The following is a 14,037-nucleotide window of genomic DNA, read 5'->3' on the forward strand; positions in this document are numbered from 1 at the left end:
TCCTCATGCCGGGTGCCATATTTAAAGTGCAGCCACATGCACATTTCTCAGTGCTTCCAGCCCAGGACTGCTGAACAGAAGACATGGCCCTAAAAGGCAAGAAGACTGCAGCCTCCTGACTTAGTGACCTGTGCCTGAAAAACCTTTTGGAAGCCGCGGAGGCTCATCATGATGTCCTCTACCCTCGCTGTGGCTGCAAAAGGGGCAGCAACATCACCAATCCAGCTTGGGAGGCGGTGGTCAGTGCCAATGTCCTGCAAATGGGGGCAGCCACCCAGTGCTGCAAAAGGATGAATGATCTCCTCTGTTCCACCAGGGTAAGTCACTCTTCTCATCACTCTCAACTCACAACTCGCAAACCCATCACACATTCACAGGGATCTCACTCACTGTCAGTTCAAGGAACATCACCATTCACTCTCTCACACATACCTTCATTGTCCTCATCCTGTCCATGGCACCACTTGCCACCCACACATGCTAGGCATACTTATCATCTGACCTGGCAGACATCATGCTAGCACTCTCCATCTGTCTTCATGAAGGACAAGCTGGCACACAACAAGAAATAAAGAAACTAGGAGCAGGAATAGGTCATTTGGCCCTTCGAGCCTACTCCACCATTCAATATGACCATGGCTGATCCTCTATCTCAACACCATACTCTCGCGCTCTCCACATACCCCTTGACACCTTTAGAGTCTAGATATCTATCTATTTCCTTCTTAAATATATTCAGTGGCTTGGCCTCCACAGCCTTCTGTGGTAGAGAATTCCATAGGTTCACTACCCTGAGTGAAGAAGTTTCTCCTCATCTCAGCCCTAAATGGTCTACCCCATATTCTGAAACTGTGACCCCTTGTTCTAGAATTCCCCCAGCCAGAGGAAATAATATCCCTGCATCCAGTCTGTCCATCTCTGTCAGAGTTTTATATATTTCAATGAGATCTCCTCTCCTTCTGCTAAACTCCAGTGAATACGGCCCAATCTCTCCTCATACAACAATCCTGCCATCCCAGGAATCAGTCAGGTGAACCTTCGCTGCACTGCTTCTATGGCAACTATATCCTTTTTAAGGTAAGGAAGCCAAAACTGCACACAATACTCCAGGTGTGGTCTCACCAAGGCCTTGCACAGCTGCAGTTAGACATCCTTGCTCCTGTACTCAAGTCCTCTCACAATGAAGGCCATAATACTATTTATCTTCTGAACTGCTTGCTGCACCTACATGTTTGTTTTCAGTGATTGGTGTAGAAGGACACCCGGGTCCCTTTGTACATCAACATTTCCCAATCTATCACCATTTAAAGAATACTCTGCCATTCTGTTTTTCCTACTAAAGTGAATAACATTACATTTATCCATGTTATACTGCATCTGCCATGTATTTACCCACGCACTCAATCTGTCTAAATCACCTTGAAGCCTCTTGACACCCTCCTCATTGCTCACATTCCCACCAAGTTTTGTGTTATCAGCAAACTTGGAAATATTATAGTTGGTTCCCTCATCCAAATCATTGATATATATTGCGAATAGCTGGGGCCCAAGCATTGATCCCTGTGGTACTTCGCTAGTCACCGCCTGTCACTCTGAAAAAGGCCCATTTATTCCTACTCTCTATTTCCTGTCTAGGAACCAATTCTCAATCTATTCCAATATATTACCCTAATCTCATATGCTTTAAATTTACACACTAACCTCTTATGTGGGACTTTATCAAAAGCTTTCTGAAAATCCAAAAATACCACATCCACTGGTCCTCCTTGATCTATTCTGCTATATACATCCTCAAAAAACTCCAGTAGTTTTGTCAAACATGATTTCCCTTTCATGAATCCATGTTGATCTTGTCTAATCCCGTTGATATTTTCTAAGTGCCCTGTTATCACATCCGTTATAATAGACTCTAGCAATTTCCCTACTACTGATGTTAGGCTAACTGGTCTGTAATTTGCTGTTTTCTCCCTCCCTCCTTTTTTAAGTAGTGGTGTTACATTTGCCACCCTCCAACCTGCTGGGACTGTTCCAGAATCTACAGAATTTTGGAAGGTGACAACCAAAGCATCCATTATTTCCATGGTCGCCACCTTTAGCACGCTGGGGTGTAGATTATCGGATCTTGGAGATTTATCAGCTTTCATTCCCATTAATTTCTCCAGCAGTTTTGTTTTAGTAACACTAATTTCCTCCCATTCCTCCTTCTCCCTCGACCCTTGGTTCCCTAGTATTTGTGGGAGGTTATTTGTGTCTTGTTCCATGAAAGTAGTTGTTTAATTGCTCTGCCATTTCCTTGTTCTCCATTATAAATTCTCCCATTTTCAGGTTGTAAGGGATCTACATTTGTCTTCACTAATCTTTTTCTTTTTACATACTTATAAAAGCTGTTACTGTGCACTTTTATGTTCTTTACAAGTTTACTCTCATACTCTATTTTTCCCTTCTTAATCAATCTCTTGTTTTTCCTTTGCTGAATTCTAAATTGCCCCCAATCCTCAGGCTTGCTATTTTTTCTAGCAACTTGATATGACTCCTCTTTGGATCTAATACAATTCTTAATTTCTTTTGTTAGCCACAGTTGGGCCATTTTACCTGTTGTGTTTTTGCGCCAGAAAGGAATGTATAACTGTTGTAATGCATATATTCATTCCTTAAATGTCAGCCATTGCCTATCCACCATCACGCCTTTTAATGAAGATCCTCAATCTTTCTTAGCCAACTCATGCTTCGTTGTTTCCTTTGTTAAGATTTAGGACCCTTGTTTCAGATCGTACTACTTCACTTTCCATCCTAATGAAGAATTCTACCATGTTATGGTTACTGTTTCCTAAAGGACCCTACACAACAAGATCATTAATTAAGCCCTTCTAATTGCACAATACCAAATCTAGGATAACCTGTTCCCTAGTTCCTTGACATACTGGTCTAAAAAACCATCTCGTACACACTCCAGGAATTCATCCACCATAGTATTATTGCTAATTTGGTTTGCCCAGTCTATATGTAGATTAAAGTCACCCATGATTACTGCTGCATGCTTGTTACATGAATCTCTAATTTCCTGTTTAATGCCATCCCCTTCCTTATTGCTACTGTTGGGAGGCCTATAGGTAACTTCCACGAATGTTTTCCATTCCTTATTGTGTCTTAGCTCTGCCCATACTCACTCTACATCTAGATTTTCTGAGCCACTATCCTTTCTCACTATCGCACTGGTTTTATCTTTAAGTAACACCTTTTTCTTTTTGCCTGTCCGTCCTAAATATCGAATACCATTTGATATTCAGTTCCAAGCCTTGGTCACCCTGCAGCATTGTCTCTGTAATCGCAATCGTATTGTGCCCATTTACATCTGGTTGCGCTGTTAATTCATCTACCTTGTTGCGAATGCTCTGTTGATTCAGATACAGTGCCTTTAGACTTGACTTTTAATAGTTATACGCAACTTTTTTAGTACTGTGGACCTATTTGCTGCTAGCCCTTGTTTTTTCTGCCTTTCACTTTTGCTTTCTACTTTTCTGTCTTTCATTCCCACTTGTGTTTCCCTTTGTGACTCCCTGCTCAGGTTCTCATCCCCCTGCCATTCTAGTTTAAACCCTCCTCCACAGTACAAGCGAATACCCCTGCAAGGATATTGGTCCCGGTCCTGCTGGGCTGCAACCCATCCAACTTGTAAAGGTAGGGAGGAGGGGTTGCAGACTGGTGGAGGAATGATCAACATCAAGGTGCTAACAGACTTTGAAAATAGAGTCATACAGTGGCTGGTGAAGATATGGACCATTCCTGTGTTGATGGTGAGGTCAGCACTGCTCAACCAAGTGAGGATCCAGCAGTGCAACATCCATCAGACAGCCATGCTGTGAGTGATGTATCATGCTTCGCAGGCCACTGACATGCACTAATTATCTCTCCTTGCTTTCGCAGGCAGATCTGGGAAATGACCGAGGATGTCCACAACCCAGGTCCATGATCCAACCCCCGAAGACAGCTCAGAAGAGGAAACTGCTGGAACCCCCATTAAAAAGATGTCAAAGCGCTCACCCACACCCTCCACCAGTGCAAAAACAAACACCTCGGTGAGACCAAGGTTTAGGGTAACCTCGGGGTCACAATATGGTGAGCACATTGTGCTGTCTGATCCACATCTGGCAGCAGAAGGGACTTCCTAGGTTTCCAGCACTCAGAGGATTTCTGGAAGCCAGAACTCTGCTGAGTCCAAGTCAGATGACGAGCCTCTGGACTCGGTCATACCTCAGATGCTGGGGCTGCAAATGCAAGCTCAGGAACATCAGGAAGGGATGTCCACGGCACTCCTCAGATTGCAAGGCACAATGGAATAGTCAGTCCGCCTTCAGTCTGAGATCATAGCGCCAACATGCCAACGCACCAAGGTCAACACTGGTAGGATGGCTGCTGCCATGGAGGCCTTGGTACAGGACTTCACTCCTGCATTGCTGCACGGGTTGAACTCCATCGCTAACACCATAGTTGGCCTCCAACAGCGTGTATGCGAGAGAGGCATGGGGCAGCTCGATCTCACTCCAGCTACCCCTTCTCCTCCCAAAGGGAGGGGGAATCAGCAGGCGCACACCCTGGGGCTATCCATCCAGGTGACTCCAGGAGTGTCCAGCCCATCCCAGTCTATTCTTCCTGTGACCACAGCAGTTCCAGCTCCACAGGCCAAGGAGGGTGCCACTGAAACATAGCAGAACCTCGAAACCATGCTGGGGCTCTCCAGGCCTCAGTGCTCCAGAGGACACCCGTAAAGGTCATCACACACACAGGTTGTAGCAGTCAGCAGGCTGCCTCCATCCGTGCTGTGGATGTCAGGGGAGCACCAAGACGTAGCGGCAGGGTTAGTAAGATTAAGAAAATGTAGCTGCACAGCCTGGGTATGGGTGTTAATCACTTGTACATAATGTTCACTATTGTAAATAAACTCCCAAGAATGTCTTCCTGCACTTTAGCTCCTTGTCATGATGAGCGGTATTCATGTCACAAGATAAAGGCAGGTGTCTCAGTCCAGGGCCTCTTCCCTGTCCAGTGTGTAATCTTCAGACCAAAGTGATGGTCCGCCTCACACTCACTGGACACATTACTGATGCCTGCACCTTGATGGTGCTTGTCATTCCTGCCAGAGTGTCGTGGACAGGTGTCACAGAGTTCCTTCATTCTCACTTTGTGTTCTCAGCACCTTTGAGGTGGGGCTGGCCCCATCTCTTCAGCATCTGTGACCGGTGACACTGTGCTGCTGAAGGGGTCAGGTGCTGACGGCTGACAAAGGATCAGGTGCATTTGAAGTTTCACGGCTGCGTCTCGATAATATGACCCTGATCACAGAGCGCAAGCAAGCTGCCCTTGGCCAGACAGGAGTCAGACATTCACCAAGGAAATGTGAAGATCTATGAAGCAACCTCACTGCAAGTCATCATTATCATTAGTGACTATTAGGGCCTCCGTTGCGTCTCCATGACAGGGGCTTTATCACACATGGGATGTGCACTGCCATCAGCCAGACTGGAGCCAAATGTTCACAGATGCAGTGTAAGGATATATAGTGTCTCCTCACTCCGTGATGCCATCCTCCTTCATGAATCTAGCAGCTAAGAGGGCCTCTCAAGCACGCCTGCCTTGGCTGGCCAGTGCAATGGCCTTATTGTCTTCATCGTTGTTTTCAAGGACCTCCTCACCCTTATCCCCATCGACATCCTCGGAGGAGGAGGAGACCTCCAGCTCCCCCATCTTCTCCTCAGCCAGCTCCTCTCTCCATTGCAGCGCCAGGTTGTAAAGGGCGCAGCAGGCGATGACAATGCGTGACACCTTCTGTGGACTATACTGCAGGGCTCCACCAGACCGGTCCAGGCACCAGAACCTCATTTTCAACATTCCAATGACTTGCTCCACCAAGTTGTGGGTTGCAGCATAAGCCTCGTTATACCTTCGCTCTGCTGCAGTCTGAGGCCTCTGCACGGGTGGTGTCAGCCACATCCTCTGTGGGTACCCTTGGCCCCAGGAGCCAACCCTGCAGCCTCTGTGGACCCTGAAAGATGTTAGGGATCTGAGACCTACTGAGAATGTAGGAGTCATAGGCGCTCCCTGGGAGCTGTGCGCATACCTGTAGGATGTGTTTCTGATGGTCGCACACCAGCTGAATATTCAGTGAGTGGAAGCCCTTGCAGTTGATGTAGTTGATTGCCTGTTGCCATGGAGATCTGAGCACCACATGAGTGCAGCCGATGGCACCCTGCACCTGTAGAAAACCTGAGATCTGGACAAATCCCAGTGCTCTGGCATCCTGGCTTTCCTGGTCCCGGGCAAAATGCACAAAGTTGTGTCCCTTTGCGCAGATGGCATCCGTGACCTCATGGGTGCATTTGGGCATGGAGGCTTGTGATATCCCATAGAGGTCACCTGTGGATCCACTGGCATAAAACTGAGCGCTGCGGTCACTTTCATGGCCATTGGCAGTGGATGCCCTCCATGTCCCCCTGGCGTTAAATCCTGCAGCAGGTGGGAAATGTGACCGACATGTTCCCTAGACATGCACGCTCTTCAGTGACTATGGTTCTCGGTCATTTGCAGGAACGATAAGCACTGTGTGTAGACCCTGAGTCAAGCTAGGTGCTGGTCAGTGGCACTTGCTGTGGCTCGTGGGAGCCCCAGCCTCCCCTACTTCATGAGGGTACAGCTCCTTCCTTTGACCAGCCATGTGCCTCTGTCACTCTCTTCTCCTTCGTCTCTGCTCTCTGTAATTCATGAGGCAAACAACTAGTTCGCTAGACTCCATGCTCCTGATGTACTCCTCTTGCAGTATGATACAGAGAGATGCATAGGTTAGCTTGGGTGTCCTAACAAAATCTCTTGGTTAAGTCTGAAGGCCCCTTAATGCATCCCAGAGAGTGCTGGCCACCACTTGGATGGCCAGAGTTTAGTGCGCTGCATGGCTACCCGAAACCCCACCCGCTTCCACCCCATTCCACCTGACCGATTGGTGGCAGCTTCGGCCACTGGACTGCATGCTGTGCTGTCAGCTCAGGCACAGGCATTGTCCTAACCTGCACTGCAAGGCTGCACTGTTAGCTTGAACCATAGAGAGACTGGTCCAAAATGGGGTGATTATCATGGCAAGGGGCTATGAGCGCCTCCACCAGTGACTGCTCCATAGCCAGCTTTCGCAAGGAGATTGTACAATGTGTGCAGGTGTACAACTGCTCTGCAGTCCATTAAAACACTCATTAGTTTGCAGCCTGTGCCCAAAGAGTGAAAGATTTGGAGTGTTTGGTGGCACTTTCATGCCTCTGCAATGCTTGAGTGAGCAGATAAGCTAGAGGCCCAACTCCAAGCATGTCACTGTGGCTGCATCTGAATTGTCCCTGCTGTGGAGGAATAGTTACTTTATACAATGTTTTGCTGATGCGTTTCTGCTTCTCTCCACCCCCAACCCTGCCACTCCCCAGCATGTGCTTGTGCACTGCCATCGACTGGAGTGCAGCCCTTGTTTTCCCCCCACATCCAGTTCACCTCAACCGCAGTGCCCTCCCCCCAACTTACCTCAACTGCAGCCCGTGCCCCAGCACCACACAGTCAACCAGCCAGGAAAAAGCAACTTGCCTGAAATCGCAGCATCTCAACCTTGAGGTCCAACAGGCGACCCTCATGAGCGCTGTGCAATGTTACTGCGCACTCACCTCCGAGTTCCCCTTGAAGTCCAGCTCTCCAGGTGCACGCCTTATAAACGCTGTTGTGAAACACAGTAGTGTGGTGCTTGGATGATCCAGCCTGGGGGCATGAGTCCGCTAGCTGGGCTGATAATGATATGCACATGTATCACAATGTGGTTCCCAATGTCTGGCAGCAGGAAATGCAGCCTGCCATCGATGGGCAGAGTGGTCGATTGCAAAAGCGTTTCACGATGGCGTGAAACCAATTTTTGGCCTCCCTGCTATGTTTTCTGCTCTTGCCCCGCCATGATGCCCAGGCCAGCAAGCACAGAAAATTCCATCCTCAGTAAATTGATATTTTCTAGACTGAACCTGGTAGAGTTTTGTTAGATCAGAGCAGCAAGGGATATGGACAAAGGTGGGAAAGTGGAGTTGAGGTACGAATCACCTGTAATATCAGTAAATTTTTGATCTTTGCTTGTTCCCTGGAAAGAGTGGGGTAATGTATTGATGTGACTTAAGTACAATTATAGTATCCAGTAAACTTTTACATTTATATTTTGTTGTTCTGAGATCTTGCCATAGGTGTCAATGTTGCAAAATTTAAAGCTTAGGAGAATTTTACTGGAATTGTTTTAAACATGAACATTTGTGAGAGAGGTGCTTCCTGTGCAAAAATTAAAGGTTAGAAGGCGTAATTAAATAATTAGCATTATGTTTAACAACGGGCTGGATGGGCCATTAGTTCTTTTCCTGTCTATAATTTTTCGTACGTGTGTCATATCATTTGCTCACATTTGTAATCCGCTCATTGCCTGTTTAAACTGCAGCTGGAAATTTAGATTGGTTTTAAATATACAGCTGTTTCATTCCAAATTGTTCTATCAAAAAGGAAATATAAGTTAGATACTTATACAATGGTTTGAAGTACTCTCAATTACGAAGCCTATTTATCACATTAGGTCTATATTCTCTTTTCATTATAAAGCTTAAGTAGGTTTTAAAGTATTTTCTGGGGCAAAGGAAAAGGCCTTTTCTCTTCAGTGAGTTATCCAAAATCTGGCCTGAGAGTCTGGATGTTTGAGAACTGACTCCTGTCCATTCTCTTTTACTCAAAGTAACACTCAGGGAAAGTATTGCTATAAATTCTGTCTGTATCAAGAAACAGGAGATGCCACACAAGTAAACAAGTTCCAGGTGTAATACTAAACTCAGCATTTGATGCTGCAAGCAAAGATTACAGTAATAAACTTTCTTACTGTTGTTGCTTGTGTGACTGTGCACCTCTTAGTAGGCTACAATGTTAATTTCTTTACAATCTATTTCTTATATACCTATATTTACTGTACATGGATCATGGACATTTTGCAATGTGCTGCCAAAATAACTGAATTTAATATGCACACATTATCAAAGTAAATTGTCCAGAAACTTCTAGTGAGGTAAAGATGCCCCATGGATTGCGAATTGCCACAAGTTACTGGACACTTTGCATTGCTCCGCCATTAGCCTTGCACAAGTGGCAGCTCCCCCCTCAATCTTCCTGTGAGTTTCAAGAAATTGCTACATTTTCACATTCTTTCCCAATTCAACTGGTGACAGAATGTTAGAGTAGTGTTTAATAGTGTGAGTAGCTTTTTAATAATAACATTTATGTTCCTGCAATGCCACTCAACCTCTTTGGCTCAGAAAGGGAACATCTGAGATTGGGAGATTGCAATCAATGGTATTTCCATTTTCAATGCCTAGATAACTTAGGATGTTGGCCAGTCGGATAGTTCTGAACTCAGCCAGGAGGCAAATCATTTGGATGGACCAGTGGCATGGCAGGCTTCAGTTGTGGTCACTCACTTTAGGCTGTTAATTTACTTAAACTATTCAGAGGTTATTGATTGTCATAAGAAAATAAATTTTGGTGCTAACTTATTTCATAAAACAGGCTATATTTAATGTAGTATTTATTAAGGATGCTTACATATGGTAGCTTTATACAGTGAGTTGGATTTTACCTCAGGCTTCGGGACTCTGATGTCAGGATGAAATGGGGGGTCACGAGCCACACTTCCTGGCAGCAGGACTGACTCAACAATATTCCCAGAGGTGACTACCCAATTGGCTTCCTCCTAGCTTGTTGTGCTATTAAGGTGGGTGAGCAGGATATAGATACTGCCAGCTTGATCAGACATCTGGCAGCTTTGAAATCTTGGCAGTCCCAAAGTAGGTGGGCACTGATGAGGCTGCTTGGAAAACACAAGTGTGCTTGAAGATTGAGTCACCCATGGAGGGGAAGTTTTAGTTTAATATTCTGGATGCCTGAGGGTGAAGCCACTACGAGAAGAAGGGGAACAACCCCCACCACTGTGTTCCCCGCCCCCCCCCCCCCCCAAGCAAGCAATGGAGTACCGGGGCTGCGGGGATGCCTTTCCTCCCCGAGACTCCTTCTTTGAGGAATGGAGCTCTGGCTCTGATTGGTCCCTGAGCTGGTGCAAGAGGGCTGCCTCCATGAAGCAGGAGCCTCCACACACAGTAAAGGCTGTCCTGCCACTGGCGCAATTCTGGCCATTTAAATTTAAATTATCTGCCCGCCAGAGAGAGGACATCCAGGCCATCGCTAGGAAACCTCCCTGGTGGTGGTAATCCATCAGGGGTCCCTGCCATTTTACTGGGCTTCCCCTCACCACTACCCACTCCACCCCACCCTCCCTACTCAACTCACCATCCCAGGCCGAGGGAAATTCTGCCCTATCTGTCTTAACCGTTGAACAATAGAATACCAGCTCCTGTAACAACACTATTGTTCTTGAACATTAATCCATCTGTTAAAATGGAATTACAATTTATCCACTTTACAATCCACATATCCATTAGATAATACTGAGATATACCATTTTGTGATGTGAGAAAACTTTAGTTTTTCCCTGTTTTGGATGCTTTAGCAATAACATTTGGTGACAATGATATAGAGTAGAGGTTTAAAGATTTACATAGATTACATAGGGATTACATAGAATTTACAGCACAAAAACAGGCTGTTAATCTCAATGGGTATATGCCAGTGTTTATGCTCCACAAAAAGGTTCATCCCACTTTATTTCACCTCGCTATCACCACACCTTTCCATTCTTTTCTTTCTCATGTACTTACTTACCCAGCTACCCTTATATGCATTTATACAATTTATCTCAACCAGTCTGTGTGGTAGCAAGATCTATATTCTCACCACTCTGAGTAAAGAAGTTTCTCTGGAATTCCTTGTGGTATTTCTTAGTGACTGTCTTATATTTATGATCCATAGTACTGCATTACCTTACAAGAGAACATTTCTCCACATCTATTCTGAGGAACCACTTCATAATTTTAAATATTACTATTGTCACTGTTTTTTTTCAGACCAAAGAATGCCAACCTGTTTAGTCTTTTCTGACAGTTGTACCCCCTCAGTTCAAGTATCATCCTTAGAAATGTGTTTGCCCTTCAGTGCTTCTCTATCTATGTGTGCAATAATATTTTGTAATATATATCAGAGCTGTGCACAACATTTGCGTGGTTTGTCATGTTTTTATAATGATATAAGGCACCAATCATTCTTAAGGAATTGTGTAAACACATTGTGGGCTCATTTATTTAAACTAGGTACATGGGAACGTTTATGCAAAGGTAGAAAACTTGAAGACATCAGCAGCAGATATGTGTGTTCTGTGTTTTGCTCAAAGGCCAAAGTGAAACGAAGGATGGAATCATCCCAGATTTGCACTAAGTGCAGTATTGGGCATAAAAACAGCATTTTATCCACCAGCCACAATGGCGAGTTTTCATGCCATATCGTCTGCTTCCTGCCTCATTAATTATACAACCACAGAATACATGTTGTCTTGCTGGCAGGCAGCCTCTGAATTGCCCTCCACGGCATTACCTCACCGTTTCCTCACTCCGGGTGCCATATCTAAACTGCAGCCACACACACAGTTCTCAATACTTGCAGCCCAGGACTGCTCCAGTGAAGACATGACCCTGAAAACCAAGGAGAGTTCAGTGACCTGTCACTAGAATGCCTTTTGGAGGCTGACCATGATATCCTCCAACCCCACTCTGGCCACAGGAGGCCCAGCAGTCTTACTACTCCAGTTTGGGAGGAGCTGGCAGTGGTGGTTAGTGCGAATGCTGCACAGCAGAGGTTGGCCATTGATCCATGTCGTACCTGTACTTAATCTTGCTGTCACACTGTTTGACCACTGCTGAGCACTATGTTGTGTTTTCATAATGGCATAAAGACACCAATCACTCAAAAGATATTGTGTCAACATGTTGTGGTTCATTTATTTAAACTAGACACATGGGAACATTTACACAAAGGCAGAAAACTTGAAAACATCAGCAGCAGAGCTGTGTATGCTGTGTTCTACTCATAGACCAAAGTGAAACTGAGACTGGATCACATGACACATTTCTAGTAATGGCATGCTGCCAACCCTTAGAGGAATATTACAGCATGGTCTAACAAATGTTTTTGAAGCCTATTTCTCTAAAATTGAATCCCAGTACTTTGTTGCATTTCTAATAGCTTAGTTAATCAGCATTGCTATTTTTAATGATTTGTGAATCTGTACCCCTAGATCACCTTGTGCCTTTACCCCATTTAGACTATAAATGTAGCTCTATGTAATATAGGCGTGATTCTGTGATCTACTGCAGCAGCTGTGCTTTCAGGAAAGTCTGTGGGCTGGATTTTGCGTTTTTTGACGGGTGAGGAAGGTAGAACGGAAGCCAAGTGGTCCACCCTCTCCCAACCCTGCCATCTCAGCTTATCGAATCATGGGTCAGACAGCCAATTAGTGTTCGTCCGGCAGGAAGGAGGCCAAATAGAGATGTAAAGGGGGGCTCCACACCCAATCAGGACTATAGGCTGGGACATCATGTGGCAAAGCGGTAATGCCACGGACAGGAAGTCAGTTACAGCTACAAGTTTGAAGGTCTTCTGATCTCTGAATCTCTATTTTTATTGAAAGCTCTAAAAAGCTAAAAATGAGTTTTAAAAAACATGCAGACACTGCCACCTTCACTAGCAGAATCTGCTGCTACATGCAGCTATTGTCCTGATGGCAAGATTTTTCTTCCACCCTTGTGTTGCCTCATCGTAGCTGCCATAAAACAATCCCAAACATTTTCACATGTAACATTGAAAAAAGAGCAGGCGACAAAATATTGCATACAATTGGGTCATTAACAAGCTCAATAATTGGTTAATTAGTCATTTGAAAATGACAGGTGGTCTGCCAATTTCCTCGCCCGCTCACCTTCTATTACTTTGGAGACTGGTGTAATGATATTGTATTGCCAACCTGACCTTATGTTTGCACAGGGGTGGAGGTAGACCACCCAATTTGCAGTTGTGAAATCTAGCCCTGTGCTATTTTTGAGTGTTTTCTTTTTCATAATCAATGGGCAATATTTCAAACTTCGTGGTTTCTCACTTAGAGACAATGCATGTTCTCTTCCTTCCTAATTCCTCTTTAAAGTGAAGCATTGTCTGTCTAGGATATTGTGTGCGTCACCCACCAAGTTTCCTTAAGCTCTTCAAGTAAACAATTAGTCACATTTGTATCCATCATAGAAGCTTCACTTTAAACCAATATGAAGAGGTTGTAAAATGCTACATACTTCTTTATTTATTCATTTGAAGTCATTATTATTTGGATTATGTCTCAGGATTGCAGTACACTTCCAAAAGTAAATCTAATTCAAGGGTAAAATGCAGCAAACAGTGAAAGTGGCAAAATGGTATTTGTTCTTGACTCACTGAAGAAAAACAGCTTGATAGGAAACTATAGCACACACTTCTGAAATATTCCATTTGAAAATTGGTTAATGTTTAATATGTAGGTTGACAGCACTGATAAGAAGTACAAATAAATGGCCCATGTGTACCTACGGGAAAGTGGCTGATCCATCATCAATATTTGCTTAAAGTCAGTTAAGTAAAAAATAAAAAGTGGCAATATTTTATCTTTGTCATATTCCAAAACAAATTGTATTCTGTGTTAATAGCAATTGTAAGTGGTACTAATTTAATTTTTTTTCAGATTATTGGTTTCAGATGATACTTCCACCACATTTTGATCAATCAAAAAAGTATCCTCTGCTCATTGATGTGTAAGTGTAATTCCAAAGTCTATTCTTCCCTAAAAAAATAATCTGATGAAAGCAATGACATTTGGTACAACATATTTCTCTCTTTCCATTTCTCCTAATGTCTCATTTCAACTGTCAAAATAATGTTACTTATAGAATAGGCATTGAAAGTCTAGATTTGTGCTATGTAGGAGCTGAGGGATTCTTTCTAATAATAACTAAAGTGCATCCTCATATTGCTTCTGAC

General features: G+C 44.4%; 1 protein-coding gene across 12 annotated transcripts in view; it reads left to right on the top strand.

Moving 5' to 3' along the window:
* The window catches only part of LOC121285315 (fibroblast activation protein, alpha), a 112,223-nt gene that overhangs the window by 77,778 nt on the left and 20,408 nt on the right, over positions 1-14,037 (top strand). For all 12 annotated transcript variants that reach the window (XM_041201773.1, XM_041201774.1, XM_041201776.1 and 9 more), the window contains one exon: positions 13,742-13,811. In XM_041201773.1, coding sequence (XP_041057707.1) covers positions 13,742-13,811 — 70 coding nt within the window. The remainder of the gene's footprint in view (positions 1-13,741; positions 13,812-14,037) is intronic.

The sequence above is a fragment of the Carcharodon carcharias genome, chromosome 12, assembly GCF_017639515.1.
Source record: "Carcharodon carcharias isolate sCarCar2 chromosome 12, sCarCar2.pri, whole genome shotgun sequence".
NCBI lineage: Eukaryota > Metazoa > Chordata > Chondrichthyes > Lamniformes > Lamnidae > Carcharodon > Carcharodon carcharias.